Raw genomic sequence first — 27,421 nt, forward strand, 5'->3', positions numbered from 1 at the left:
AGAGATGAAAAGAGCAAAATGTTGCCAATGTCAAGCACATCATTATTTGATTTTTCTGCTCATGCGCTGTCTTTCATACTCCGTAGTGTCTTTTCAAAACTAATTTTCGAACTGCTGAAGTCATTACTGACTTCAGCGCCACCACGTGTCCACATGTTGTTGAGTGAAGTACGCAAGTACAGCCTGTACCGCATTATGCTGGGGTATAATTTGTGTATAGAGTAAAATGTAGGGTGAGTGAGTGAGTGAAACAACTTTATTTGGTCCACAATAGATGCGAGTTAACTCAACGTCAGTCACCTGGCTAGCGCACTCGGGGATGATCAGGTTAAACCTGCTCGCCCTCGCGCACCCTCTGGAGGGCAAGGATTTGAGAGGTCAGGTCCTGGGTGTTAACCCTTCGAGATCCTATGTACACAATTGTGTAAACAACTCATTTTCACTGTTTGCATCGACTAGACACTAAGAAAGAGCAAGATATATTGTACTTTGGATGAATTAAACCTTGTGCATAATAAATTTGTCTTCATTTAACTTCATGTTGCTGTGTACTCGTACATAAGATCACTTTTTTTTTTTTTCAAGGCACTACCAGGTTCGACGAGTCGTACGACGTGCCGCTATCTGCAAGCAATGTGAACATAGTTTTTCTTTGCTCAAAATGGACATAACCAAAAATGAATTTGCAATATATTTATAGCCTGCGATTTTATTCTGTTTATGCCAAAAGTAATCATCAAGGACTTAGAGTAAAAAGATAATTAATTACAAATTAATTAGGACGAGTCACTATAGCACTCATAAATTCATCAATTATCTCATTATTCTTGTTGCAATAGCATACTGGGTGCCTTTGAAGTAATGTTGTAGTGATTTGATAGATTTACAGTTCTTCATAGGTGGCGTCTGGAAGGGTTAATGAGCCTCTTCATTTCCCTTCAGTGGAAAGGGACTGAGGCGCAGCCCCACAGGACATGCTCGAAGTCCACATAACCACCACACAGGGGGTAGTGTGGGCTTAGGAGCCGTTCGGGGTATATTGTGTGCAATGCCATGGCTCAGGTAGGTGCTTGTTTGGAGCTGTCTGGAGCAGCTTGGGCCCTGCACAGAGAGAAGTGTCGCAGGGGTAGCACTCTTCTTGAGAGATAATGGTAATGAAAAAATTGTGCAGGGTAAAATACAGTAATTTTGACAGTGATGTATGGTATTTTTCTAAAATTAGTCGGTAACACTGCGGCTCACTGGGTGTCGTGAACACCACACCCATTCTGACAGAACATCAAGCACTGAAGCAGTCACAAGGCTCTTTCAACTACTTATAAAAGCACAAATACTGTACCAGAGGGCTTAAAAAAAGTGCTGTAAGGTTAAGACCTTCTTGTCTTTCATACATGCAGCATTAACATGCAATAAATATTGATGCCAGTAATGATGCTTTGGAGGTCTACTACATAACTTTGACCTGCATGATCCTACATACACTATTATGTTGAATTCTAGTGGCTGAGTCGAAGCAGCTGATGGACTCTGTGAGCAAGAGCACTCAACTCCGGCATAGAACAATGCCTCCGAATCCACGATTGGAACACAATGTCCGCCGCCGGAGTAAGCATGGAAGCAAGGACGATGCAGAAGTCCTTGAGTTGCCAAGAACACGAAGTGTGTAGTTATTCCATTCCGCTAATTTTGCGGTCGAATTCTGTTGAATTATTGCTCGTACGTAGTAGTTTCAGTGTCAGTGGCACAATCCAATAGAACTACTCGTGTAAGAACTGAAGCTTGCTTTCTGACTTGGAGCGTTGCTATCGAGTATAGGAAGCGAATCTGCACGATTGGCCTTGCCTGCCATGTTGTCTGCCAAAACTCGTGACTGCGGCAACACCCCTAAGCGGGTGAACGTGTGCACACACGCCATGCCGAGTTCAGGTCCACTCTGCCGATTTCGGCGGAGCAACTTTTTCTACTCCTCAGAGTCACTCCCACTCTAAATCCACTCTGACTGTCTCATTAGAATGCTTGCATCTCACTCTCAATCCTTCATTGGAACACACTTGCTCCGAAAGGAGCAGAAAAACTTGCTCTGACTGTGCCATTGGAATTCAACATTACATAATCTGCTCCGAGCTGTGTGTACAGGACTCATCTCAATTCCAATTATGTGGAATTTTTGTGTTAATATGTTATTTCCTGCAAAGACTGCAATAATACTGTCTCATCATCGGGAGGTGTTGCCATTACACATGATAGAAGTGTCTTAAGTAGACAACTTTTCAAGCACCCCTTGATGCAGTGGTAATTCGAGTAGTAGTTTTAAATAAACTCATTACTATCTGCTCTTCGTTATATTACTTCATCAGCTCCAAAGATATGTTCGTTAAAAATGACATACAGTCAAGTCGCCATATATTGACCACATCAAAAAACGGGAATTACATTGATATATGAAATAATTCGATATACAGCTATTAATAAAATTATTTCATCTTCAGTGCGAATTCTAGTGTGCAAGTTGGCCTCACATCACTGCTCATAATAATGAATGTGCCTTCATAGCTAAACGTGGGGTTTCTTTCTAATTTTGAATTTTTTTTACGGTTTGTAGTTGGGGATGTGGCGTTGTATGCATGGGTGAGTTATGCTAGAGAAAGTACAGTATAGATGTATATAGATGTAAGTAGTGCATAAAATTTTCATACGTAGCTGTGCGTATTCATTGGGCACAGGGAGCGTTAAGTCTGCTTTGGCTCTAATGTCTGCCTTCTTTCTCATTATCATACTTAGATTGCTTCTTGTGATGCTGTACACAGTGGCAAAATCAGGGTTCCTTTCTTCACCTTCGACTCTGGCGATTACCACCAACTTTATGAAGAACAGCAAGTTCTTCCATTTTACGCATCTATGGCATTAAAGAAACAAGCAGAGAAGCAAACAGCAACCATGCACGACGGGCCAGCGGTGCAGCAACAAGAAATCTTGGGGGAAAGCAATGGCAAGTGGTAGTTTCTACTCACTCAGTGTAGAGCCCTCCTAATCATCTGTTCTCCCATGTGCATGCGGGAAGGTCCCCTTCTGTGAGAAAATGTTAAGGGATGTGAGCTGAAAAACACAAACTTTTTCCAAAATTATAATTTTTTTTTTGCTTTGACGAGTGTAGTTTCTCTACTTTTATGACAAAAAAAGTACAGATTGCAATTGATTGATTGATATGTGGGGATTAACATCCCAAAACCACTATATGATTATGAGAGACGCCGTAGTGGAGAGCTCCGGAAATTTCGACCGTCTGGGGTTCTTTAACGTGCACCCAAATCCGAGTACATGGGCCTACATTTCCATGCCCATCGGAAATGCAGCCGCCGCGACCGGGATTCGATCCCGCGACCTGCGTGTCAGCAGCCGTGTACCTTATCCACCAGACCACCGCGGCTGGGCATAAAGATTGCAATTAAACTCGAAGTAGGTTAACACCTTTAAAAAGCACAAGGTGGCTACTAAGAACTAAAAGAAGCCCATTGTCTAGAGCTCCCTTGAAATTGTCACCTGGCTACTTGCCATTACATTTCACATGAGCAGTTTGCCCCGACACAGTGGTCTAGTGGCTAAGGTACTTGGCTGCTGACCCGCAGGTGGCGGGATCAAATCCCGGCTGCAGCAGCTGCATTTCTGATGGAGGCGGAAATGTTGTTGGCCCGTGTGCTCAGATTTGGGTGCACGTTAAAGAACCCCAGGCGGTCGAAATTTCCGGAGCCCTCCACTACGGCGTCGCTCATAATCATATGATGGTTTTGGGACGTTAAACATTACAAATGAATCAAAATCCCAAAACCACCATATGATTATGAGAGACGCCGTAGTGGAGGGCTCCGGAAATTTCGACCACCTGAGGTTCTTTAACGTGCACCCAAATCTGAGCACACAGGCCTACAACATTTCCGCCTCCATCGGAAATGCAGCTGCCGCAGCCGGGATTTGATCCCGTGACCTACTGGTGGTTTTGGGATGTTAAACCCCACATATCAATCAAATTAACATGAGGAGTTCGCTAAAGCCACATGCTCAAAAAAAAAAAAAACAAGATTGCCAAGCTCTCACAATGGAAGAAATCATGTTAAGAAATATATCTCTTCGGTATAGGTGAGCTTTCACTTATACCTTTAATATGCATTGTTCTGAAGATCCATTTTTGGGCAACTTCATGACTTTGGAAATCATGTTTTTGGTATTTGTGATAGCCCAAACGGGATGAAATTTTTCTCACTTGTTCTTCAACATGTGAAGGGTGCATGTATTTCTTTTAAAATTTGATATTACCTTTAAAATTACTAAACCTAAAGTGAACAATTGTTATGGGCCGAGGATTCTAAGAATTCTCACATTACAATTTTTTGGACCATTGAAATGTCTTGTACGCACTTTCTTGACAGTAATTTGCGTTCTACTAGTAATGAAGAGCAATATGAGTTATTAATGACTGAGAACTATGAATGTTCAGTAGAATAAAAAGTTAGTCGAAAATAAACTTACGCTACACATTATTATGACATGAAAATAACACTGTGCAATTTACTTTAAAACTAATTAGGTCTCTTTAAAATCGGCATAAAAACCTGTATATAAAGCACAAATTTCATTACCCTAGGCAACAGATTAACACAACCTTTTTTTTAATCGCATCTCTCCTCGAGTGTTTGAGAAGAAAAGCCCCTTTTTTGGGCGTTTCGCACTGCTCGATGTTAGGTAAATCAAGCGCTCCAGCTATTTTTGTTCTATGTAGTTGTGGGTTTTCTCATGCTTTGATGATAAAGCATTGTTGTGCTTTTTAGTTAGACATAAAGGATAATGCTGTTTACTCAAGTTTGATGAAGCCAGGTTCGACTGTGTATCAAAATTGGTGTGATGTAACATGAGACAAACATACAAGACAGGTCAAATTCCAGTCATCAATAGATGTACTTCTAGAACTATATCTGTTTCATAAATAGTACTCTGGGGAATGATTCTCATGCTGATATATGATGTCATCTAATTAAACAGTTTTTTTTTTCTGGTACGTGCCTTTTAAACACAAGGGAGCCCACATATTATAGCCTTGTACACAAATACTTTTCCATAGATTGCCATTTCATTTCCGATAATTATACCTTATATGGGAATGTTATTAAAAATCCATTTGAGAATGACCACTTCTCAAGAGTGCTGAGCGCAGAGAAAGAGAAGGAATCCGCCTTTTCCCCTTTCCTGTGCCGCCCTCTTTCGTTTTGGTAGGGTTTGGCAACGACTGGGAGAACTGGCATTGCTAAAATGAAGATCTCCGAGACCAAGAGTAGTTTCACGACATTTTTGCTAGGGAAGGGCGCATGCGCCGCGGCATCATAGAAAAGGCGGATTCCCGCCCCAGCCCCATCAATCAAATGTCGAGTCAGCCAACTGGAAACAATTCCAAAATCTTGCCCTGGTATCATTGGCTGACAAGTGTGCAGAAAGTGTAGATTCCACTATTAATTACAGATTTCCTCATTGATGCTCCTCCTAGATGTATCTCTGAGGCAAGTGATTTGGCTTACGAGCAATATGTTCGGTGGTGAATTTATGAGTGGTGAAACGCTCATAAGGAACGAAACGGAAAGCTTGAAGCAAAGAGTATGGTGAATTTCAGACATGTCAAATCCCAGGGAAGAAGGATGTGTTAGGGTGCCCAGAAGAGAGAAGTTTCGAAATTTTATATATCAGGCATTAACTTCTACACAAATTAGGCAAAACTACTGTTATGGAGTAATAGGCCAACGAACATCTTCCCTTGCTTTGGTAGTTACCCAGGAAGAGGGCTTAAGTTACAAATGGCCAAAGCAAAAAGTGAAGCACACTGAGATAGGACATACTATGGTTTCAACATGCAACCTGCAATAGCATCTAGGAGTAGCAATTTTAGCTTGTAGTTCATAATGTATACAGAACATTGTGCTTTTCCACTGCTCTTATGGTAATAGAAGTCAAATTCTTGGTAATTCCTGACTCTACTTGGTTTGAAAAATAGGGATGGTCAATTAAAATTTTTAACCAACTAACTGTTAATCTTTTATGAATTTAGCCTTCAATCAATTAATTTTTTCCAGTATTAAGTTTTGATCAATTCATCAACATTCTTGATAGGTACTTTAAAAAGGATATCTCATAGTCATTGTTTGAGCGGCATTGTTTGTGTTTGATCTAACCGAAGTCTTTTTATGAGACACGCTAGAGATCACATGCACTCAGTGCCTGCGTGAAATTTCGCACCTTCTCCCACTGAACACAGGGGGCCCGTTGTCTTTGGATGATGTCGTGGATTCAAGGATATCTGGCCATCCTCCATGGTCGATTCGGCAGCAGGTGGTATTTCCTCGAGCCTGCATACTTGAGTGCACCAAAATCGGAGGTACTTTCAGGGATCACACTAGTCAAATAGTCACACCAGAAACACGCAGCATGGCCGAAGGTGAGGAAATTCTGAAAAGCGTAATAGAGAGAGGAGAAGAAAGAGATAGCAAATAATAAGACACTTGTATGGACGGCATCTTTTCTCAGTTTGCCCGTAAGATATTCTGGAAGCTCTCAATAATACTGTAATTGCAGACTAACGTGATCGCTTCAAATGAGGTCACCCATGCGAAACTGCATAGTCACATATGGCCCTCAAGCAGACCATCGATATAAGTACACTCGAATCTAATTTATTCGAACATGCTTAATTCGAACTTCCATTTAATTCGAACTCACGATGAGGTCCCGTCAAAGCTATGTGTATTCCAAAAGGCGAAAACGCCCGGTAATTCGAACGCGCAAGCACTTGCGACGGTTAATTCGAACACACGGCACTCCGAAAATGCTCTCAGCACCCCGCCCAATCCTGTGGCGGCACTTGCGACACCTCAACGCTGCGCGCGAAGGAAATGAAAAAGAAAGAAAAGGTTGCGGCGGACTGTTTGCTCTCTCTTAAATGCCGATCTGCGACGCGCCCGTGTCACGCTTCTCCCTTTTCTGTCCCTGCAACGTAAAAACCCTTCTCCTTCTAACGCCACACACGAAGAGGGAAAGAAAAAAAAAAGGGAAAGCTGTCACTGGGTTGAATGAATGTGTGATTGAAGGAAAGGAAAAAAGGCACTATCTTCTGCAGCCTTTGCCCCTTGCCGGAACCTGGCTCTGTGCCTTGAGGGGGGGGGTCTCTCACGCGCCGGTGCCACACTTCCCCCTTTTCCGTCCCTGCCACGTAACCCTTCTCCTTTCAACGATGCGTGCGAAGAGAACGGAAAAAAAAAAAAAAAAACGCCGTGGAGTGTTGGTTTTCTCTCAAATGCCGATCTGTTTCTCTCTATCTGTTTCTCTCTGCGTAGAGACGCTCTTCCTTTCTCGTCACGTGCTGGCCATGCTGTGGCTGTGGCTCCGCTACGCAGTTGTTGTCGACGTCTTTAGAAAGTGTCGGCGCTGGACATTTCCGCGCATAACTTCTCTTGCCAGGAGAATGCTGAAGCCGAAGTAGAAATGCTTTGTAAGCTGAGTGCGAAATTGATTGACTCGCTGCAAGGCAAACGTGTGCAGACCTGCATCCCCGATTACTTCAATTAATAGCAGATGTCCTGTGATTTGTGATAAATGTAAGTCTTCTGAAACTTCCCCCTCGTGTGTTAGCTCAATGCACATGCGCCACTGCATGGAGAAGCCCTCCATTTATTTAGCTTTCATTATTTCGAACAAATTTTCGGGCCCCTACGAGTTCGAATTACTATCGAGATTCGACTGTATCTACGGGAAATAAGAGTGACACCAGTTTGTGCCTTCCGGTTATAATGAACAGCAGTTGCGGTTGCGCCAGTGTATAGTCCACAAGTTCCACCTGGTTGTTGCCTTAACTCGAGGTTACGCATATGTCTTCAGCCACGTGTATAGGCTGAACTGTAATAATAATAATAATAATTGTTGGGGTTGAACATCCGAACATCACGATATGATTATGAGGGACGCCATAGTGGAAGTGCTCTGGAGATTTGGACTACCCAGGTTCTTTAGCGTGCAGATAAATCTAAGTACGCAGGCCACAAGCATTTTCGCCTCCATCGAAAATGTGGCCACTTTGCCAGGATTCTATCCCAAGGCCTTTGGGTCAGCAGTCATGCCCTGTAACACCTAGACCATCATGAAGCTCGAACTGTGAGCAGTGCATAATATCTCAGACATTAGAACATGCATTTCCTACCTGTCTTCTTTTTGTGTCACAGCAGAAGACGAGGGCCTTTATGAGCTAGCTGACATGGGAATGCAAGCATTAGCTGAATTAAAGCTGTATTTTACCCGAAATGCACGACCATAATGTACTACCAAAAGCTATAAGGCCATTTTATCAATCATTAGAGCTGGGCACCGTTCCAGACGAGTGGAAAAAAGCCCAGATTATACCGATCTTTAAGTCAGGTAACCGGTCAATCCCAGCTAATTACCGTCCAATTTCTTTAACGTGCATTTGTTCTAAACTATTCGAGCACATTGTAGCATCTAGTCTCATGAGCCACCTTGAATCAATTAATTTCTTCCATCCACTTCAACACGGCTTTTGCAAACATTTTTCCTGTGATACCCAGCTCGCCGAATTTACGCACGACTTACTTAATTCCATGGATAATAACCTTCAGACAGACGCCATTTTTCTGGATTTTGCAAAAGCCTTCGACCGCGTACCTCACAATCACCTGATTCGCAAGCTAACTTCTCTTGGTATTCCTCCGAATTTATTAAGCTGGATTAAGCACTTTTTGATGGGACGCATGCAGTTCACGTCAGCTAATAACTGTCAATCAGCATTTGCTAAAGTAACATCCAGCGTGCCGCAAGGTGCCGGTTTATCGCCCCTTCTGTTCCTCATATACATTAATGACTTGCCGGCTAACATTAAATCTAATATCAGACTTTTCGCTGACGATTGCGTCATCTACACCGTCATCAATAGCCCTGCCGATGCTAATAGGCTACAACGCGACCTCGACTCAATTGCTTCATGGTGCAATAAATGACTCATGCCCTTAAACATACATAAGTGCAAATCATTATCATTTACCCGTAAGCGTGCCGTACTTGCCAACATATATTCTATTAATGCCGTGCCCATAGCTTCCGTATCATGCTATAATATCTTGGCGTCCACTTGACTTCATCGCTATCCTGGACCACCCACATCGATTCCATCTGCTCTACAGCATCCCTACACTCGGCTACCTTCGACGCAACCTGAAGTGCGCATCCCCCGGCGTAAAAAAACTAGCTTTCATCACCTTCGTACGACCTAAACTTGAATATGCATCAGCAATATGGCATCCTTCACAAGCCTACCTAACAACTAAATTAGAGTCCATCCAAAATTGCGCAGCTCGCTTCATATCTTCGCAATACTCACACAAAACCAGCGTTACCGAGCTAAAACACTCTATTTCCCTTCCAACTCTTGAATCCCGCCGCTTGATCACCCGTCTATGCCTTCTACACCGCTTCTACTATCATCCACGCTCAAGACATCAGCTGCCCCAATCTGCTCACAGAACTTCATCGCGCATAAATCACAGCAGGCCCATTGCACGCATAAATGGCCGGACGAAAGCATTTATCACCTCATTTTTTCCTAATGCAATAGCCCTCTGGAATGCCTTACCGGATGACTCCGCTTCATGCGCCGACAGGGAAACGTTCCGCGCAAAACTGAACGAACATTTTTTCAAGCCTCTCTCTTGATAATCTCAACTACTTCGTGTTTATCGCTAATCGTTTTAGAATAGTACTTAGTTTTGCTCTGCAATTGTTTAACATATGTAAAGCATTGTGTATTTTTTTTTATCTTGTTCTAGTTCCTTCATCTGATTTCTGATTCCCGTCTCCTGTGTAAACTTATTTGCTTTTATTCATTTATTTATTTATTTACTTATTTTTTATTTGTTTATTTGCTTTTTTCCTGTTGAACATTGTACCCTATCTTGTTACTTGTCCCCCCTTATGTAATGCCTTCGGGCCTTTAAGGGCGAAATAAATGAAGTAAATGAAATGAAATGAAAAGTAATAGATTGGATGCTAGATTTTTGGAAAAACAGTGGGTAAAGTTACAGATTATGAAAAAGGTCTATTACTGCCCTTTTATAAAATATTTATTCTCATATAAAATATTTCAGAAAATATTCATCATCATATCAATACACCCTTTTCTTATTCCACAAGTGCGCTTCCCTGTACTGCATGTTCGCTCGACTAATGGTGGCACCTATCGTGCTTCTAATGGAGATGAGGTCCTAGATGCATGTGCTGTGGTTGGTCTATTATGCTCATTTTTTTTTTTTTTTTCAAGAGAACCGAGACTATGATATGATTCTTTTCCTAGCAGCGTCACGACGCGATTCTCACCTATGCATAGCAAGGCCATGATGAAAAGCACGCTGAAACAAGGCCTATAACCGCTTTTGTGAACGAACCAAACAGCTGCATCAGCACGTTAACACCAGCAGCTGTCCGCCATCAAATTGTATCTGACAATGCCAAGACGGAGGCAGGGTATCGCGGAGCAGAGACTTTTGCCTTATTCTATGGCATTCTTACACCCACCACTCGCAGCTGTCTGATTTTGTTGATAATGCAGAAGAACAGCTGCTCTGATTAGTTACCACAATGGCCAAGCGCGAACGAAATGGTACGCATTGGCATCAAAAAAGGCATCGTTCCGCACAGCTGCGCGAAAGAAAACCATGAACTAAGCGACTGAGCTTCAGCTTCGGATTGTCTGCGGCTCAAAAGCAAGCCACTGGCAAAAGCAAGGCAGTCTCATTGCCCTCTCTGTCGAGCAATGGCGGCGCCCATGCTTGCTAAAGGGCGGCGGTTTCTGGCGGTGCCAACGGGTGTTTTAGACTTAGTCGACGTATTTTTAAGTTCTGAAAATGCATCAAAATGTTAAAGACTGTGTTTACTGTATAGCAATAAATATCTGAGCCAGGTATTGCATTGTGAAAGTTCGTTGAAGTGGGATGGCAGAAGAGAAAGCATTCGTTGTGGCGACATCATTTATGCATTGACTCCTAAGGACTGCCGACAGGGAGCCGTTAATTTTTCATTGTACATAGCGGCAATTTCGTTGATGCGGTGTTCTTTGTAGCAAAGTTCGACTGTAGTACATAAGCTTACCACATACAGTGAAATCTCGGTATAACGAACTTCAGGGGACCGCGAAATCAGTTTGTTAGATTGAAAGGTCGTTATAGTGAAAGCTCGAAAATTAACCATAAATACCTATTTTTCACCAACTAAAACGGCTCACCTCAACAACGGTGGGTCCTTGAACTCGTTTTTCATGAGAAAAAGTGAATGCACAAGGAAACACCAAAAAATGCATGTCTACTTTAAAGAAGTCTGTGATTTTTTTTTTTTTTTTTTTGATGCCAGCAGCACAAACTTTGCAGCGCGAAGTCCTTCAGCTCATCCACATTCCTGCGGTGTGATTCAGTTCGTTGGTCACAACAGCCTGCTTTTGCCTTCCAGTTGCCGAAGAATATCCATTGTCTTGCTTAGCGAAAATTGCTTCCAGTTTCGTCACAAGCAGAGATGAACTCATTTGCAGTATTACCGCAGCGCGAATGCCGAATTGCTTTGTGGACGCGATTAGTAATAACCGAAAAGAGATGAACACGACTTAAAAAACTCGAAGCGTCACGGCTGTCATTGCCTCTTTCGAAGAAAAAGAAAGTGCTAAAAAAAGATTCCTCACGTTTCGTTTTCTGCTCTCTCGCTGTCTCAGGTTTTCCACGCCCATGCTTCCTGCTCCCCAACCCCCACTCAGCGCTGATCTTGCCCTTCCGTGTTGCTCTCGCCCCTGCGCCCGCTTGTAAACCTGCAGCATGGTCTTTCATCCAGTGGCTGTGCCTGCAGCGTTGGCGTTTCAACAAGCAGAAAGAAAAAAAAAAACGCCCTTACGTTGTTTTTTTTCCTCCACACTGTCGAGAGTCTTCCGAGAAGCAAGGCGTCTGTTTACTTTGTCGTCTGCTTGCGTAACGGTCTAGTGGTCGCGATGGGTTTCAGAACATAAGTTCGTAGTACTGAGGCGTTGTTAATATAATGCGGAACTAAATTAACCCCCGTTAATGTGAAAAGTTTGATGTTCTGAAGTACAAAGTAGTGAAACATCTTACATTGAAACTATTAGCACTCGGCACGGGCTCTTTTAAAGTTCGTTATCCTGAAAAGTTTGTTAATGTGGGGTTCGTTCTACAGAAAACTCACTGTATAAGAAAAAGAAAAAATTCCAAAAACAATGAACATAAGCTGCAAGTACTCTCAAATGTATTAAAAGCTTAAAACAAATATACAGTAGACTTGCCATAATTGAAACTCTGATAATTCATAGTTTCGGGTAATTCAAACAAAATTAATTTTTTTTGTAGGTCCTCTATTCTTTCAATGTATTTAAAAGCCTCTTATTTCAAACTCAATCATTCGGTTAATTCATACTTTTTGCAGTTTCATACCAGACAGTATCAGCTGCTTTCCCACTACTATTTAAGATTTTCCATGCTTATGTTAACCGAACAGTCTAAAAATGAAAAATAAGCACCTCAGTCCTTCAAGAAAAAAGGCTTTGCAAGTAAACAAATGTTTGACACGAAAGACACGCGTGGTAAACCGTGACACTTTTCAATGGGTATGGAGAGCTTTATGCTGAAGGCGCATATAGCAAAGAAGTAGTTGGCAGTTCCCGATTTCTTTAAAAGGTCTGATCAGCAGTAAATGGGTGATAAACTTGTGGGCGTTACACCTCTACTTTCTGTTCATTGTAGCAGTTAGGGTTTAAAAATGCTTAAAAACTTTCTAAATCTCATAAATTCAATGCCTAATCATGTGGGGTGTCATCTCACCCACAGTCATGTACCTAAAAAATTTCCTATAACTCAAACTCTTTGATATAGTTAAAACAAGATTCCAAGGTCACTTCGAGTTTGAATTAGTGAGAGTCGACTGTATTTTGCAAACACTGCAACATACAAGATATAGTGCAGCAGCGTGAATGCATGCACAGCAAAAGAGAAATTACATTACAGGTGACTCAAAGAAATGACTGCTGTGAGAACTGCTCGTACCAGTGAGCCCAATATACATTTTTCTCCCTTTGTATACTTGCATCGGCTCAGAAAGGGCAATGTAAAAGCTGCTGCCAGTTCTGAACCGTTATTACAACATTCAAAAATTGCTTGTATCACATCCATTCTTGCTCTATTAGCGGTATCATGGTACTACCAGTTTGTCACTGCTACAGTTCTACATGGTATGCCATTTCAGAGCTGATCAGTACATGTCAAAGCAGCCTGTAAGGATGTGCTTCACAGACTGACATACTTTTGCGTCACCATAAATAGAAATGCGCACACAAAATTTCGTAGGGAAAAAATAGATTGAAAACATATTTACAAAAACCTAACACAAAAGGAACGATTACTAAAAAGAGGGATAATAAAAAAGGGAAGGTTAAGGCCACGCCGGCGGAGGCTGTGGCAGTGCTACAGGCATGTCATGGCAAGACACGAGGGCACCCATGAGCAACGTTTTTAGAACTAGGTAAATTGCAAAACTAACTGCGGCAGCCGTCCAGTCACGTGGCGCCAGGATAGCTTCCGGTTTGGTGGCGCTGGCGGCGCAACAAACTTCTGCTAGCAGACGAAAATGCGTAGTTGCCGTGGCAAGACGCCGTAGCGGCTGTTAAGAAACAGCTTTGCCGACATTATATATTATCAGGATTTTTTGTTGCGCTGCCGCAGAAACGTAATACTGCGTAATACTTAGCGGTGCAAGGCAAAGACGGTGTAATAATGGCCTTTTGAACTGCCCACGATAAACGACGCTTGATAAATATAGCATAACTTACGAGTCTGTCCGTTAGTTACTAGTTGATGTACGATTGCAATTGATTTTTAGGCACAATATACACAATCACAACATGTCCTGTACTCTCTTGTGACTGTTTTTCCTGCCTTAACATAAATTATAACGATGTTGTGCGATCCCGTGGCTTTTGTCTGGTTCTGTAGCCTTTTTTTTTTTTTTTCATGTCAGTCACAATCTTTAGCAACTCACACTGTTGAAAAGCTGCACGTGTAGCCATTTTCATGAGCATGTCTTCCTTTTGCTTCTTCTTGAGTTCCTCTAATGAAACCTGTTAACACAGCAAAGGCGAAAGCTTCGAGCAGGGACCGCACTTAGGGGCATCGGGGAGCACACCACAGCTATTACTCAGGAGGCTGCCTGCTGACGAATCGAGACAACCTGAACACACTTTCAGCTTTTCTATGTCCTCCAGAAGTTTGGCCAATCGGGTAATGGTATTTAAATTGCCTGGCAATTTCACTACGCAATGGTGACGGCTGCTAATGGTGACTCTATTGTCTTCTGCGACAACTACGCACTTCTCCACGAATAGCGTCTTTTTTCTTTTCTGAGCACTATAGAAAACCACAAGACGTCCTGTCTTGCCATTCTCGACAACTTTCTGCCAGCATGCAAGCAAACGTTTCCTATGTCGTCAAGCGAAATAATGCCACTTGTTGAGGGCATGTCGGGACTTGGTTTACTGTCTTCGGGCTCAGTGCTCGGAGATAGTCTATTCTTTATCGCCGATAATATTCCGGAAAGCCCCCTACTCCTATCGGGCAGCGTTTGCTTTTTTTTGTTGCGGATTTTGAAGGGTAAGGGGGCAAATTCGAGAATATCTGTGAAATGCATCCTTCAACGAGGTCCCAGTTTCTTCTGGTGATTTGTAGCATTTTACCATTTATGACATGAGTGAGCGTCTTCAGGATGTCCTCCTAATGATAGGGCATATCACAGACACGTTATGTGTTGGTCAGTTTGTTATCCGCACGAGGAATAACGTAATCCCACGCCTCTCGCAGCTCAGGTCCACGCGGGGCACAAAAGAAATTTCGTGGTGTCTGATTTTCTGTAACCACTTGTACAGCCGGGGACGCATTATGTGGACATGATGACGACACGCAACACATACAGAGCACAACAGAGTGCCGTGAAGCGCAAAACTGTTCATGCAGAAAGAAGCCTCCACGGATAATGACGCACTGCGACATGCACAGCCGACAGAGTTTATCGGAGTGAGGCTTCCACGGATAGTGACGCACTGCAAAATGCACAGCCGACAGCGTTTACCGGAGTGACCAGAGCGAGCATGCAGTGAGTGAATCCGAATGCGACAGTAGCGCCACATTTGTCGCTGGCAGCTGCGGCACCTGGCAACGTCACTCGGTTTTGCAACTTACCTAGTTCTACAAACAAACGTTGCCCACGAGGAGGTCCAAGGCTGTTGCAATGCCTTTGCCGGCTGCCACGCAGCATTCTGGGGACGAACGCTGGCTCCTCATTTTCTGAGTGAGTTCGCAATTGTGCTGTGACAAAAAAAAAAAAGTTTACAGGGTTACAATCTATTCGATGGAAAGACATCGTTTAGAGTTGCTGCCAGCTGTGCAAAGTAATGAATGATAGAGCACACAGGAAAGCAATGGAATGTGACATTTTTCACAACATGATGTGTTCTACCCCGTGTTGATCCACATAAGTGGGTCAGTGGCTAGGGAGCTCTGATGCTTACTTGAAGGCCATTGGTTCGATCACGACTGCGGCGGTTGCATTTCCATAAAGACAAATAGGCAGAGGCCCGTGCACTGTGCGATGTCAGTGCACGTTAAAGAACACCAGATGGTCAAAATTTCCGGACACCTTCACTACAGCATCCCTCGATAACCATATCATGGTTTTGCGACGCAAAATGCCACATATTATTGTTATGTGATCAAGTGGGACAATTATTGCATGATTAGAAAAAAAAGAAGCCTGATCTTGCACTGCATGCATGTATTGCACAGCGACAACACACGACATGTTTAACCTGTAAGTTTATTTCTTTATTTATTTTTCAGAAGACATGGCACCTTCATCTACTTCTTTTGAATTTGGAAACAATCAGTTTACAGAATCACCATGGTTGCTAATGTAGTCGCAATTAGGCCATTTGTCGCAATAGCAGCAGTGAAATAAAATTTTGGAGGCAACACAGCTTGCGGGATAAGTTTGAATACACATACCTATGTCATCTACAAAATATCAGGGGGGAACAGCTTAGAACACATTAGAAAACAAATTTTAGAGTGCGTCTCATACTAAGGCATGACATATTGTCCACTTCACAGCATCGACCTAACTTTTTCATATAAGACAAACAACCAATAGTAACTGTCACTGCCTATGTTTCAGAAAAAAAAAAATTTTCTTAATTGTTGTTTGCAGAAGCTGAGGTACACTTTTTCATGCCTGCAAGATTGCATTGCTGTGTTCACTGGCGGCGTGTCAGACAGGCGACAATGCAAATGTTTCGTGTTGAACTAAGCATAGACTTGCTGAAAGCTATGTAGCAAAAGTGTCTCAAGCATGAGCGGTAATATGCACTATGCAATGACCACTTTACATCTGTTTCCGTAACCACAATGATCACCATTCTTCTACAGTGTAGCATGTTGTACCACTATTACCCACCCCTCTGCACACAAATGTTATAATAGTCATCCTAGCAGCACAAAATGCTTCATTGTATTTTAAACAGACACGTAACAAGCAGAGGACAAAAAAATAAAGTTCTACTTTGTCACTGCAATGAAAGTTTGCCTACCGTCGGTTTTGTGTATGAATGCAATGTTTGTGTTCGCTTACTCGGTCAACATACCCTCTTCACGACGTACAGCGAGCAAAATGAATGATCCTGCAATGTCTAATGTATCCACCAGTGTCTAATGTAAACAAACAATGCAATAGCCTTTCACAAATGGTTCTGTAGCACCTACTTGCTGGGCCTCTGCCTTCTTCTCCTCCAGTAACTGTGACTGCCTTGAGCAATCTTAAGTCACTCAGGCCACAGCCTGAGGGGAAGATGAACTGTGCGACCGTTGCCTTGGTCGTCCTTAAGAAATAAATGGGGAGTACTTTTGTAGCTATGCATAAACTTTATTTGGTCATTACTATAGCTGCAAGGTGACATGAGCACAGGCGATGAAGAGCAAACAACTTAATGGGAAGTCATGAAAGAAAAAAACACTTATGAAAGTATGACTAGCTTAATACGCAAGCTAATAAATGTCTGCGATTCATTCACATGAGCTTTCTTGCATCCTTACGTATACTGCTTGAACATGTATATAAGTATCACTGAACATTTACTTCAATTACATGAGACATATCATTTGATAAATAAGACACCCATGTTTGGCATGCAAGGTTATGACATGACTGTATTTAGGTATACTTTAAGTGATTTGTATGGCAAGAGCTGTGCAGTGAAAGTCCCTCACCTGCAGTGCCGCTGGTGCCCTGGTGGCTCCCAACTGACACGCAGGCTGGTTTTGAGGCAGGCTGCGGTGTTGGGGTACTTTGCGATGTAGGGGCACATGGCACTTGAAAGACGGCAGGCTCCTCCGCGCGCTTGCCCAGTCTGCAACACCCTAATTGAGGAACCAAGTTTTTCTTCCCTGTATGGCTGACTACTTCTTGTGAAACTATGTCCTGTACAAAAAGCAAGCCCTCTTGCATGCCGCTTTTTTGTAACTGTGTGTTTCATAGAAGAACTTGTCACGCACAACTATTGACACTGGTTTAAAAAAAAACATCATTTGTTCTAGCGAGATTTTTGACTATGCACAACACAAATATCACGCACTTCAGTGTTTGCGTCACCTCCTCCACAAACGGGCACCATACAACACCTGAATGATGCAGTACGCTTCCAATGAGACACTAGGAAGGTATAATAATACACACCTCGTCGTCCCCTGTGAAGAGGCATACCGGCTGGGAGTTCAGCGCCTCAACGTCCTGGAGACAGCCAAGACTCGGCCCTCCACTCCTCCCAGCCGTCCTCCTCCCGTTCTCCTTCCTGTAAAGGCATTAACAATGTGAACATATGTCCTGCACTCCACTTTAAAATAAGCACCATGTTACATGGTGGACGTCAAGCATGCCATACATGGCTTCCAAGCCATGACTATCACGTTTGAATGTGTAATTTACCTTCGTTGTCCATTCACCACCCTTAATACTAAATTTGATATATGTGGAGCTAGCGAAACAGCTGCAAGTGCACCATTAGCGTGGCGTGTAGTCATGACTAGTCATAACATGAAAATCATGACATGATGTCATGATTTCCACATTAGGGTCTGTCATTCAGTTCGCTATGCAGTCATGTCACACCATACCAGTTTTACAAAATGTCATGTGAATGAAACCATCGCAGGAGCAGCAAGGCCATGAAATGTAAATCATGATGTTCCTGACATACTTGTCATGATTTTCATGTTATGACTAGTCAATTATGCTCCTCATAGTCATGTTATGCCATACCAATTTTAGTATCGATACCATTATCGAGACGGCCAGGAGAGCTAAAAGTCGTAGGTGGCTAGATATACGCTCAATGTTGCCGAACGTCGCTAAAAAATGGTTCGCATTTAAAAGAAATTTTGGAAACCTTTGAACAACTTGTCCGTTGCTCTACCCACAGGGTATCCATACCCCCCTGGCAATTTATGGGGTAAGTATGCGCGTTTAAACTCGTGTCAGTCAGAGCTACCAGTACACATGATGGCGAGTTTGGAACGTTGTTTCTGTCTGCTGGTGACGCATAGCACGAGACGCCAACAGGCAGAAATTTATAGTAAAGTGGACTCTCTGTTAAACAGAACTGCTGCTTAAATAGCACAACTGTCTTTAATATGATTGGTGTTTTACTTGAATGCTGCAACCACGCTCACCTCTCAGTAAACGGAACTCCTATTAAATGGAAAACATTTTCCCGATCCCTTCAGGTTCCGTTTATTGAGACTCTACTGTACAGTGAACGTTGCAATGCAACAGGGTTTAGTTGCTGCTGGACATGGCCACCACCAAGACTTTCCATGTCTGCTCACAACGTAAATAGGCTAAGGATATCACAAACTAATTCCCACAGTAATGATCACTAGTACATATTGTCATTGCTACTTCGATTCGACATACCGAATTTACTCGCATAATCCTCGCACTTTTTTTTGCCAGAAAATCGATGCAAAGTTGGGGGGTGGGAGAATGACGCGGAGAAAACTTTCCACGAAAACACAGAGAGCAAAAAAGAAAACAAAGTGGCCGAAAATCGGGATTCTCACACCAGCAACACACATCATCATCAGCCTGACTACATCCACTGCAGAAGAAAGGCCCCTCCCATGTTCCGCCAGTTAACCCGGTCCTGTGCTTGCTGATGCATGTGGGAGGTAGTGGCCGGATACTGCACCAGGGTGGCCAATCCTTCTCTGGTGAGGGAGTGCGTTCCCGGCGGTGGTTACCGGTGAGGCCGCACCCCAGATCTCTTAATGCAGTTCAATCAACTTGCGTTTTTTTTTTTTTTTTATCCGGATGGGAACTGTGCGGCACCGGGATTTGAATCCACGGACCTCTTGAATGCGAGGCGAATGCTCTAACCACTACGCCATCGCCGCGTATATACTGGGTAGATACCAAGTGTGAATCACCTGTGGCACATACCCGCCAATGGGTATGTGCCACTGTCTCGCGAGAAGTGTTTGATGATGCACATGAGGGGATGGTGACATTATTCATGTCTTGACCAGCATGTCATATTCGTCAAACCATTTTTCCCTCCCATGCTGATTTTGGTTCACGCAAAGCTAAGGGGGTGACCACAAGAGCATCCAAACGTCAGTGGCTAGATAGGTACGCTCAAAGTCACAGAAGTTCCCTAAGAAATGCTTCGCATTTCAAACTCGATAGCAACATCTGCATCCACACGTGCGCACGCGTGCGCTCACACACACGTTTTAATGCCGGGTACCCCTACCTGCCTGTGGCATGGGCACGCTATCGAGTTCCTTTGTACTCACCGCCACACCTGTGATGATGTGTAGGGCTTAAAGGCGCAAGGGCCAATTGGTAGCCAAAAAGCACCATTTCAGTGACTAAATATGTGGACAATGATATGGTGCGTGGCTGTATAGGGGCCTTAAAATTCCTCGCTTGCGTACCCAGCACTAAATCTTTGTACCAACAAACATGACACTTTGGAGCAGCACAGAGCAGCATTTCTATTTTGGAACAGTTTAGAGCAATCATAGCAGCAGTCCCATCACTGTAAATATCAAATATGGCCTGCAAGAGAAGACGCCTGTGGGAGAATTCTGCAGCACAGACTAAAAGTAATGTAAAAGTAAGTTAAAACTGTGCACAGTGACTGCACAGCCAGGTGACTAACTCTAAAAATAATGAGCAAACACAATAGCCGAGCACTATTTTTTAAAGTAGGTCATTTCATTATCAAGCTACAGCTTCAGTTGGGAATGGGAACTCAAGCTATAGCATGTGCCCAAGTATTTTGTTACTGCAATCTTTAAAATGGCATTTGTTGGACTATTTCAACTTGAATGACAAGACTGCACACGTCTCAGTTCGCTGGGAAACGCAGCAGCTGTGGCGTCTGCCTCAGCGCCACTTAGGGTACAGGGCTTGCGCCTAAAAAATTTACTTGCATTCTTCTTTGGTGGAGCACCGCATGGATCAAGTTCACTTCTGCAAAGCTCGCCTGATGCCTCGTACGGTGTCAACGTCAAGTTGAGCGCAGGGTTGCCTGGAACGGGTGTTGCCGATTCCAGACCCGGCATGTACTCGCACTCCGACTTCCCGTCCTGTGGACCTTTCGACATTCTACCTCGAGTGTGCCGTGGCTGCAAGAGAAATAGCACTCGCAGGGGTGCAACAGCCAAAATAGAATTTAAAGCAATTTCTGGAGCCGCACACTAAAATCCAAATTTGGAGCAAGTTATGGGAAATAAAAAAAATTATTCATGAAAGATCATTGATTTGATTGAATTGTGGGGTTTAACGTCCCAAAACCACGATATGATTATGAGAGATGCCATAGTGGAGTGCTCTGGAAATTTTGACCACCTCGGGTTCTTTTAACACACACACAAATCTCAGCACACAGGCATACAACATTTTCGCCTCCATCGAAAATGGAACCACCGCAGCAGAGATTTGATCCCGCAACCTGGGGGTCAGCATCTGAGTACCTTAGCCCCTAGACCACCGCGGCGGCGCTTATCATGAAACACAAAATTTGAAGCAGCGTAAAAAAAAAAAAGGCTTTCATTTAGAAGAATATATGTACAAAACATTCAACCCACAAAAATCGTGCAGAGACAACATGAGCACTGCCACTTAAATACAGGTAGCATTCTGAATTACTCCCCATAGCAAAAAATGATGAAGACCACATTAGCATTTACGCGCCTGTCGAACCCTTTGACTGACTCTGCAAATTAAAATGTGGCTCATCTATGCTGGTGACCATAAAATTTGGGAGATTTTTTAAAACAGACTGCCAAACAAAATTTTTTAAGGTCAGCAGAAATATCATTCGCTGCGCCAAATGATTGACAGCAACTTTTCAGACGTCAGCGGCCGTACCAGTACCCATATATTATATGGAGCATACACACATCAGTAACTGAACAAAATGTGCTGTGTCCCGTGACTAGCGCTAACAGCCCATTCTAAATCACTACACTTTTCTGCAGGACACTAGTGTACTGCAGCAAAGGTGGCTTAAGCACCGTTCTGCGCAGGTTAGAGCAAGGCCACAGAGCAAGAAATAGTTAGGAGGTAAAACTCCCATTAAAACGCGCATCGGCAGGTGCCCAGATAATATCACATAAAATACAAAAATAACAAATAATCGACTGATGCATTTGGAGTTGACAGCATCTTGCGGTGCAAACCTGCAACCACGAGTAATAAAAGAATAGGCAACGCTACCTGCCGAGTGCGGCTGAACGCGCAACGAATCCCGGCTTTGTGAATGCGACGGAATGAGAGCAACACGCACGATCAGATCACAACCAGATCAGTGCTGATCAGATTAGCAACTTACAGCAAGCTTTAAAATGTATTCATTAGAACTCACCTCAACAATAAAAGCAGAAGTTCAACACAAGGCGAGATTTATTTGAGACACAAAAAGTGGAAGCGAATAGTCGAGAATTAGAATACCATACGCGAAGCTTGTGGGCGTTGTGGGCGTAACGGTAGCGGTCGGCGCTCAACAGGAGCCCTCAAAAGGTAGGCGTAGGACGTCAGTATTGGGCTGATGACTATTTAACAGAATCGTCCGCAGTTTCCTTTTCAAGAAATAAAGTTTACCATCAATCCCAGTTTTCGGCACACGGCAGGCCCAACGCGTCTTGGTGGATTTCAGCTGCCGTCACCAGTAGCGAACACAAAACTCGTAGGCTCCGAAGGGCCTACCGGAGGCCCTGTTGCCGTTGTTTAGCGCATGATTTATCACTTGCAACTTGAAGCAGCCGTGTGACTTCAGCATCGCCCCATAACGTGCCAAGATTACCGACACAACATACAAAACACGCCGCAACGCGCACTGGCCACTTCGTCTTGGATTGGATTGAATCTCCGAGCAATAGTACGCTTGATACTTAGGAGATGACGCCAGATGGTGCGCGTTATCATCATTAATGGCTGGAACGAGCAGACATTATTGCGGCAGTTTTCGGCGGTGCGATAATTACTTGAGGAAAAAAAAAATCGTATTTTTTTGGGGGGGGTGTGGCAGGTGCGAGAATTATGCGAGTGCGAGGATTACGCGAGTGAATATGGTAATTATATGAAAGACATTACATATGAAAACTTACACCTGTGCCCATAGAACGCCATGTGCATGGGAAAGTAATATGTCATAACGTTCAAAAAGCTTCGACTATATTGTAATGCTATCACTGCTTGAAATACCAAGGATACCCAAAGACAGCAAGCACCGCAAGCTGACGAATCCCATGTCCATGGCCCAGATGTGACAAACAATAAACGTGACAGTAATACCTTATTACAAGTAGTATGGATACGAACTGTAGTATAAAATAACCGTAAATACAACAAACAAGAGGCACTTGCTATTGAAGAATCTCTGTGGCATTCCCGCTTGGACAAACATGAAATGATCAAAATGTCATAAATGACATGACTTATGACATGACTGTATTGAGGTATACGTTAAGTGATTTGTATTGCAAGAGCTGTGCAGTGAAAGTCCCTCACCTGCAGTGCCGCTGGTGCCCTGCTGGCTCCCGACACGCAGGCTGGTTTTGAAGCAGGCTGCGGTGTTGGGGTACTTTGCGATGTAGGGGCACGCGGCACTTGAAAGACGGCAGGCTCCTCCGCGTGCTTGCCCAGTCTGCAACACCTTCATTGAGGAACCAAGTTTTTCTTCCCTGTATGGCTGACTACTTCTCGTGGAACTATGTCCTGTACAAAAAGCAAGCCTTCTAGCATGCGGCTTCTTTGTAACTGTGTGTTTCATAGAAGAACTTGTCACGTACAACAGTTGACACTGGTTTCAAGAAAAACATCATTTGGTTTAGCGAGATTTTTGACTATGAACACCACAAATATCACACGCTTCGTTGTTTGCGTCACCTCATCCACAAACCGGCACCATACAACACCTGAATGATGCAGTACACTTCCAATGAGACACTAGGAAGGTATAATAATACACACCTCGTCGTCCTCCGTGAAGAGGCATACCGGCTGGGAGTTCGGCGCCATAACGTCTTGGAGACAGCCAAGACCCGGCCCTCCACTCCTCCCAGCCGTCCTCCTCCCGTTCTCCTTCCTGTAAAGGCATTAACAATGTGAACATATGTCCTGCAGTCCACTTTAAAATGAGCACCACGTCACGAGGTGGACGTCAAGCATGCCATACATGGCTTCCTAGCCATGACTATCATGTTTGGATGTGTCATTTGCCTTCGTTGTCTATTCACCACCCTTAATACTAAATTTGATATATGTGGAGCTAGCGAAACAGCCGCAAGTGCACCATTAGCGTGGCGTGTAGTCATGACTAGTCATAACATGAAAATCATGACATGATGTCATGATTTCCACATAAGGGTTTGTCATTTAGTTCGCTATGCTGTCATGTCACACCATACCAGTTTTACAAAATGTCATGTGAACGAAACCATCGCAAGAGCAGCAAGGCCATGAAATGTAAATCAAGACGTTCCTGACATACTTGTCATGATTGTCATGTTATAACTAGTAATAGTCATGCTCCTCATAGTCATGTTATGCCACACCAATTTTGATATCGATACCATTATCGAGACGGCCAGGAGAGCTAAACGTCGTGGGTGGCTAGATAGATAGATAGGTAGATATACGCTCAAAGTCGCCGAAGGTCGCTAAGAAATGGTTCGCATTTAAAAGAAATCATGGAAACCTTTGAACAACTCTCAATTACAGACCAATTTCCCTAACCAGTGTTCCTTGTAAAATGTTAGAACATATAATTTACTCCAACCTTGTCTCATTCCTAGAATCAAATTCTTTTTTTACTCCCTACCAGCACGGATTCCGAAAAAGTTACTCATGTGAAACCCAACTTCTTTATTTTACTAATGACATAGGATCGGCTTTAGATCGCGGCTCACTTGTGCATTGCATTTTTCTTGACTTTCAAAAAGCTTTCGATAAAGTACCTCACCAATTACTCCTCCTGAAAATTAGTGCCTTAAACATTGACCCGAACATTCTTAAATGGATTGAATGCTTTCTGACTAATCGCACTCAGTTTGTAACAACTAATGGCTATAACTCACCTCTTTCTAAAGTAACATCCGGCGTACCCCAAGATTCCGTATTAGGCCCTTTGCTCTTTCTTATATATATTAATGATCTCCCAGACAGCATTAACTCCACTATAAGGTTATTTGCAGATGATTGTGTAATTTACCGCGAAATAAACAATGAATATGATAACCAATTTCTACAGTCAGACCTTGACACTGTCTCAACCTGGTGCAATAAATGGCTTATGACTCTCAACTCTAACAAATCTAAATGCATGTCAATAACCCGGCGATCTATTTCTCCCCCCTGTACCTACAGAATTAACGCCGTTCCCCTCCAGCATGTCTCTTCATATAAGTACCTCGGCGTTTACATTACCAACAATCTATCTTGGCACACGCATGTTACCTACATCTGTAATAACGCTAACCGAACGCTAGGATACTTACGCCGCAACTTTTCTCGCGCTCCGCTGTCCCTCAAAATTCTATTATACCGATCACTAATTCGCCCAAAGCTTGAGTACGCGTCCGCTATATGGGATCCCGTGCAGCAAAATTTAATTAACGCGTTAGAATCTGTTCAGAACCGCTCAGTTCGGTTCATTTGTTCTAATTATTCCCGTACTGCTAGCATATCAGAAATGAAATCTAACCTTGACCTACCCAATTTAACTGTCCGGAGAAAACTGGCGCGACTGCATTTTTTTCATAAGATATTTTTTCACAATCCATCAATGAAGCGAGACCTCATTTCACAACCGTCATACCACTCATCGCGCATTGATCATCAGCATAAGGTTGCCATTCCGTTTTGCCGCACCAAATTCTTTTCAGCAGCCTTCTTACCGAAAACAGCCGCCGATTGGAACCACCTTCCCTCTTCCGTGGTATCAATAACAGACCCTTTGTTATTCAAGACTGCAATTTCTCAGCAATGCTTGTAACTATACGCAGTTTCCACTATCTATCTTTGTCTTGTATGTGCTTGAATTCTTATACATTTTTAGTTGACTTATGTTGCCTTCCTGATTTGCGCATCTGATACTTGTTTCTTTATTTTGTCTTTTTTTCTTGTGTGTTATATATGTTGTACCCACCCCCTCTGTAATGCCCTACGGGCCCTGAGGGTATTCTAATAAATAAATAAATAAACATGTCGGTTGCTCTACCCACACGGCAGCCATACCCCCTGGTACTTTATGGGGTAAGTATGCCCGTTTGAACTCGTGTCAGTCAGAGCTACCAGTACACATGATGGCGAGTTTGGAACGCTATTTCTGTCTGCTGGTGTCGCATAGCACGAGACGCCAACAGGCAGAAATTTAATGTACAGTGGACTCTCTGTTAAACAGAACTGCTGCTTAAATGGAACAACTGCCTTTAATATGATTGGTTTTTTACTTGAATGCTGCAACCCAGCTCACTTCTAAGTAAATGGAACTCCTGTTAAATGGAACACATTTTCCCTGTCCCTTCAGGTTCCATTTATTGAGAGTCTACTGTACAGTGAACTTTGCAATGCAACAGGGTTTAGTTGCTGCTGGACATTGCCACCACCAAGACTTTCCCTGTCTACTCACTACATAAATAGGCTAAGAATATCACAAACTAATTCCCACATAATGATCACTAGTACATATTGTCATTGCTACTTTGATTGCACATAATTATATGAAAGACATTCCATAAGAAAACTTACACCTGTGCCCACAGAACGCCATGTGCATGGCTGAGTAATATGTCATAAAATTCAATAGCAACCCCAGGTGGTCTAAACTTCCGGAGCCTTCCACTACGGCGTCTCTCATAATCATATGGTGGTTTTGGGACGTAAAACCCCCCACATCAATCAAAGTTCAAAAGCAACGTCGAGTATATTGTGATGCTATCACTGCTTGAAATACCAAGGATACCCACAAGCAGCAAGCACTGCAACCTGTAGAATCCTATGTCCATGGCCAAGATGTGACAAACAATAAACGTGACAGTAATACCTTATTACAAGTGGTATGGATACGTACTGTAGTATAAAATAACCATAAACACAACAAGCAAGAGGCACTTGCTGTTGAAGAATCTATGTGGCACTCCCGCTTGGACAAACATGAAATGATCAAAATGTTATAAATAGGCATAGGGAATCACTTGCAGGTGGTCCATTTGGGCATACAGCTGACGGGGCGCGGAAAAAATTCCGCTGAAGCGAAAATTTTGTTGTAGTGAACTCGAAAAAATATAGCTGATCTGAGCTAACAAAACAAAGCAACATTCTCAAAATTCAAAAAGTGTCTGCTGCTTCCTATTTTCTTCCCAGCAGCGTCATGACGCGATTCTCACCCACGCATAGCAAAGCCGTGGTGAAAAGCACGCTGAAACAAGGCCTATACCCGCTTTTGTGAGTGAACCAAACAGTTGCATTAGCCCGTTAATACTAGCAGCTGTCCGCCATCAAATTTTATCTGACAATGCCGAGATGGAGGCACGGTATCGTGGAGCAGTGACTTTACCCTTATTCTATGGCATTCTTACATCCAACACTCGTGGCTATCTGATTTTGTTGATAATGCGGAGGAACAGCTGCTCTTATTGGTTACCACAATGGCCAAGCACGAACGAAACGATACGCATTGGCATCGAAAAAGGCATCGTTCCGCACAGCTGCGTGAAAGAACACAATGAAC

The 27,421-nt window shown here is 43.2% G+C and overlaps 1 protein-coding gene across 11 annotated transcripts; it reads right to left on the reverse strand.

The window, feature by feature from the left end:
- Positions 1-238: 238 nt before the first annotated feature.
- Positions 239-27,421, reverse strand: LOC142776295 (uncharacterized). 11 transcript variants are annotated; one of them, XM_075879700.1, is made up of 11 exons: positions 27,270-27,279; positions 23,662-23,776; positions 23,200-23,406; positions 20,615-20,813; positions 17,860-17,974; positions 17,394-17,533; positions 16,890-17,005; positions 15,315-15,440; positions 6,277-6,393; positions 3,012-3,069; positions 239-1,101 (listed from the first exon to the last, which is right to left on the reverse strand). In XM_075879700.1, exons 4-10 carry the CDS (start codon positions 20,641-20,643, stop codon positions 3,032-3,034), a joined length of 681 nt encoding a protein of 226 aa, XP_075735815.1. In that variant the 5' UTR covers positions 20,644-20,813; positions 23,200-23,406; positions 23,662-23,776; positions 27,270-27,279; the 3' UTR covers positions 239-1,101; positions 3,012-3,031. The 11 variants fall into 11 exon arrangements, 9 of the variants coding, with proteins under 9 accessions (XP_075735815.1, XP_075735813.1, XP_075735812.1 ...); XM_075879698.1 differs by lacking the exon at positions 20,615-20,813 and having other exon boundaries at positions 23,200-23,335; positions 27,270-27,421; XM_075879697.1 differs by lacking the exon at positions 20,615-20,813 and having other exon boundaries at positions 23,200-23,335; positions 27,248-27,421.

The sequence above is a fragment of the Rhipicephalus microplus genome, chromosome X, assembly GCF_043290135.1.
Source record: "Rhipicephalus microplus isolate Deutch F79 chromosome X, USDA_Rmic, whole genome shotgun sequence".
NCBI lineage: Eukaryota > Metazoa > Arthropoda > Arachnida > Ixodida > Ixodidae > Rhipicephalus > Rhipicephalus microplus.

What these genes read in the sequence shown, in the direction of transcription:
- LOC142776295 (XM_075879695.1), bottom strand. Translation starts at nt 27,158, where the DNA reads ATGCAACTGTTTGGTTCACTCACAAAAGCGGGTATAGGCCTTGTTTCA. An exon ending in ACGTTTGTTTGTAGAACTAG is followed by an intron (nt 6,394 to 15,314) that starts GTAAGTTGCAAA and finishes GGTGCACTCAAG; the next exon opens with TATGCAGGCTCGAGGAAATA. An exon ending in CCTGTGTTCAGTGGGAGAAG is followed by an intron (nt 3,070 to 6,276) that starts GTGCGAAATTTC and finishes ATTTTCTCACAG; the next exon opens with AAGGGGACCTTCCCGCATGC.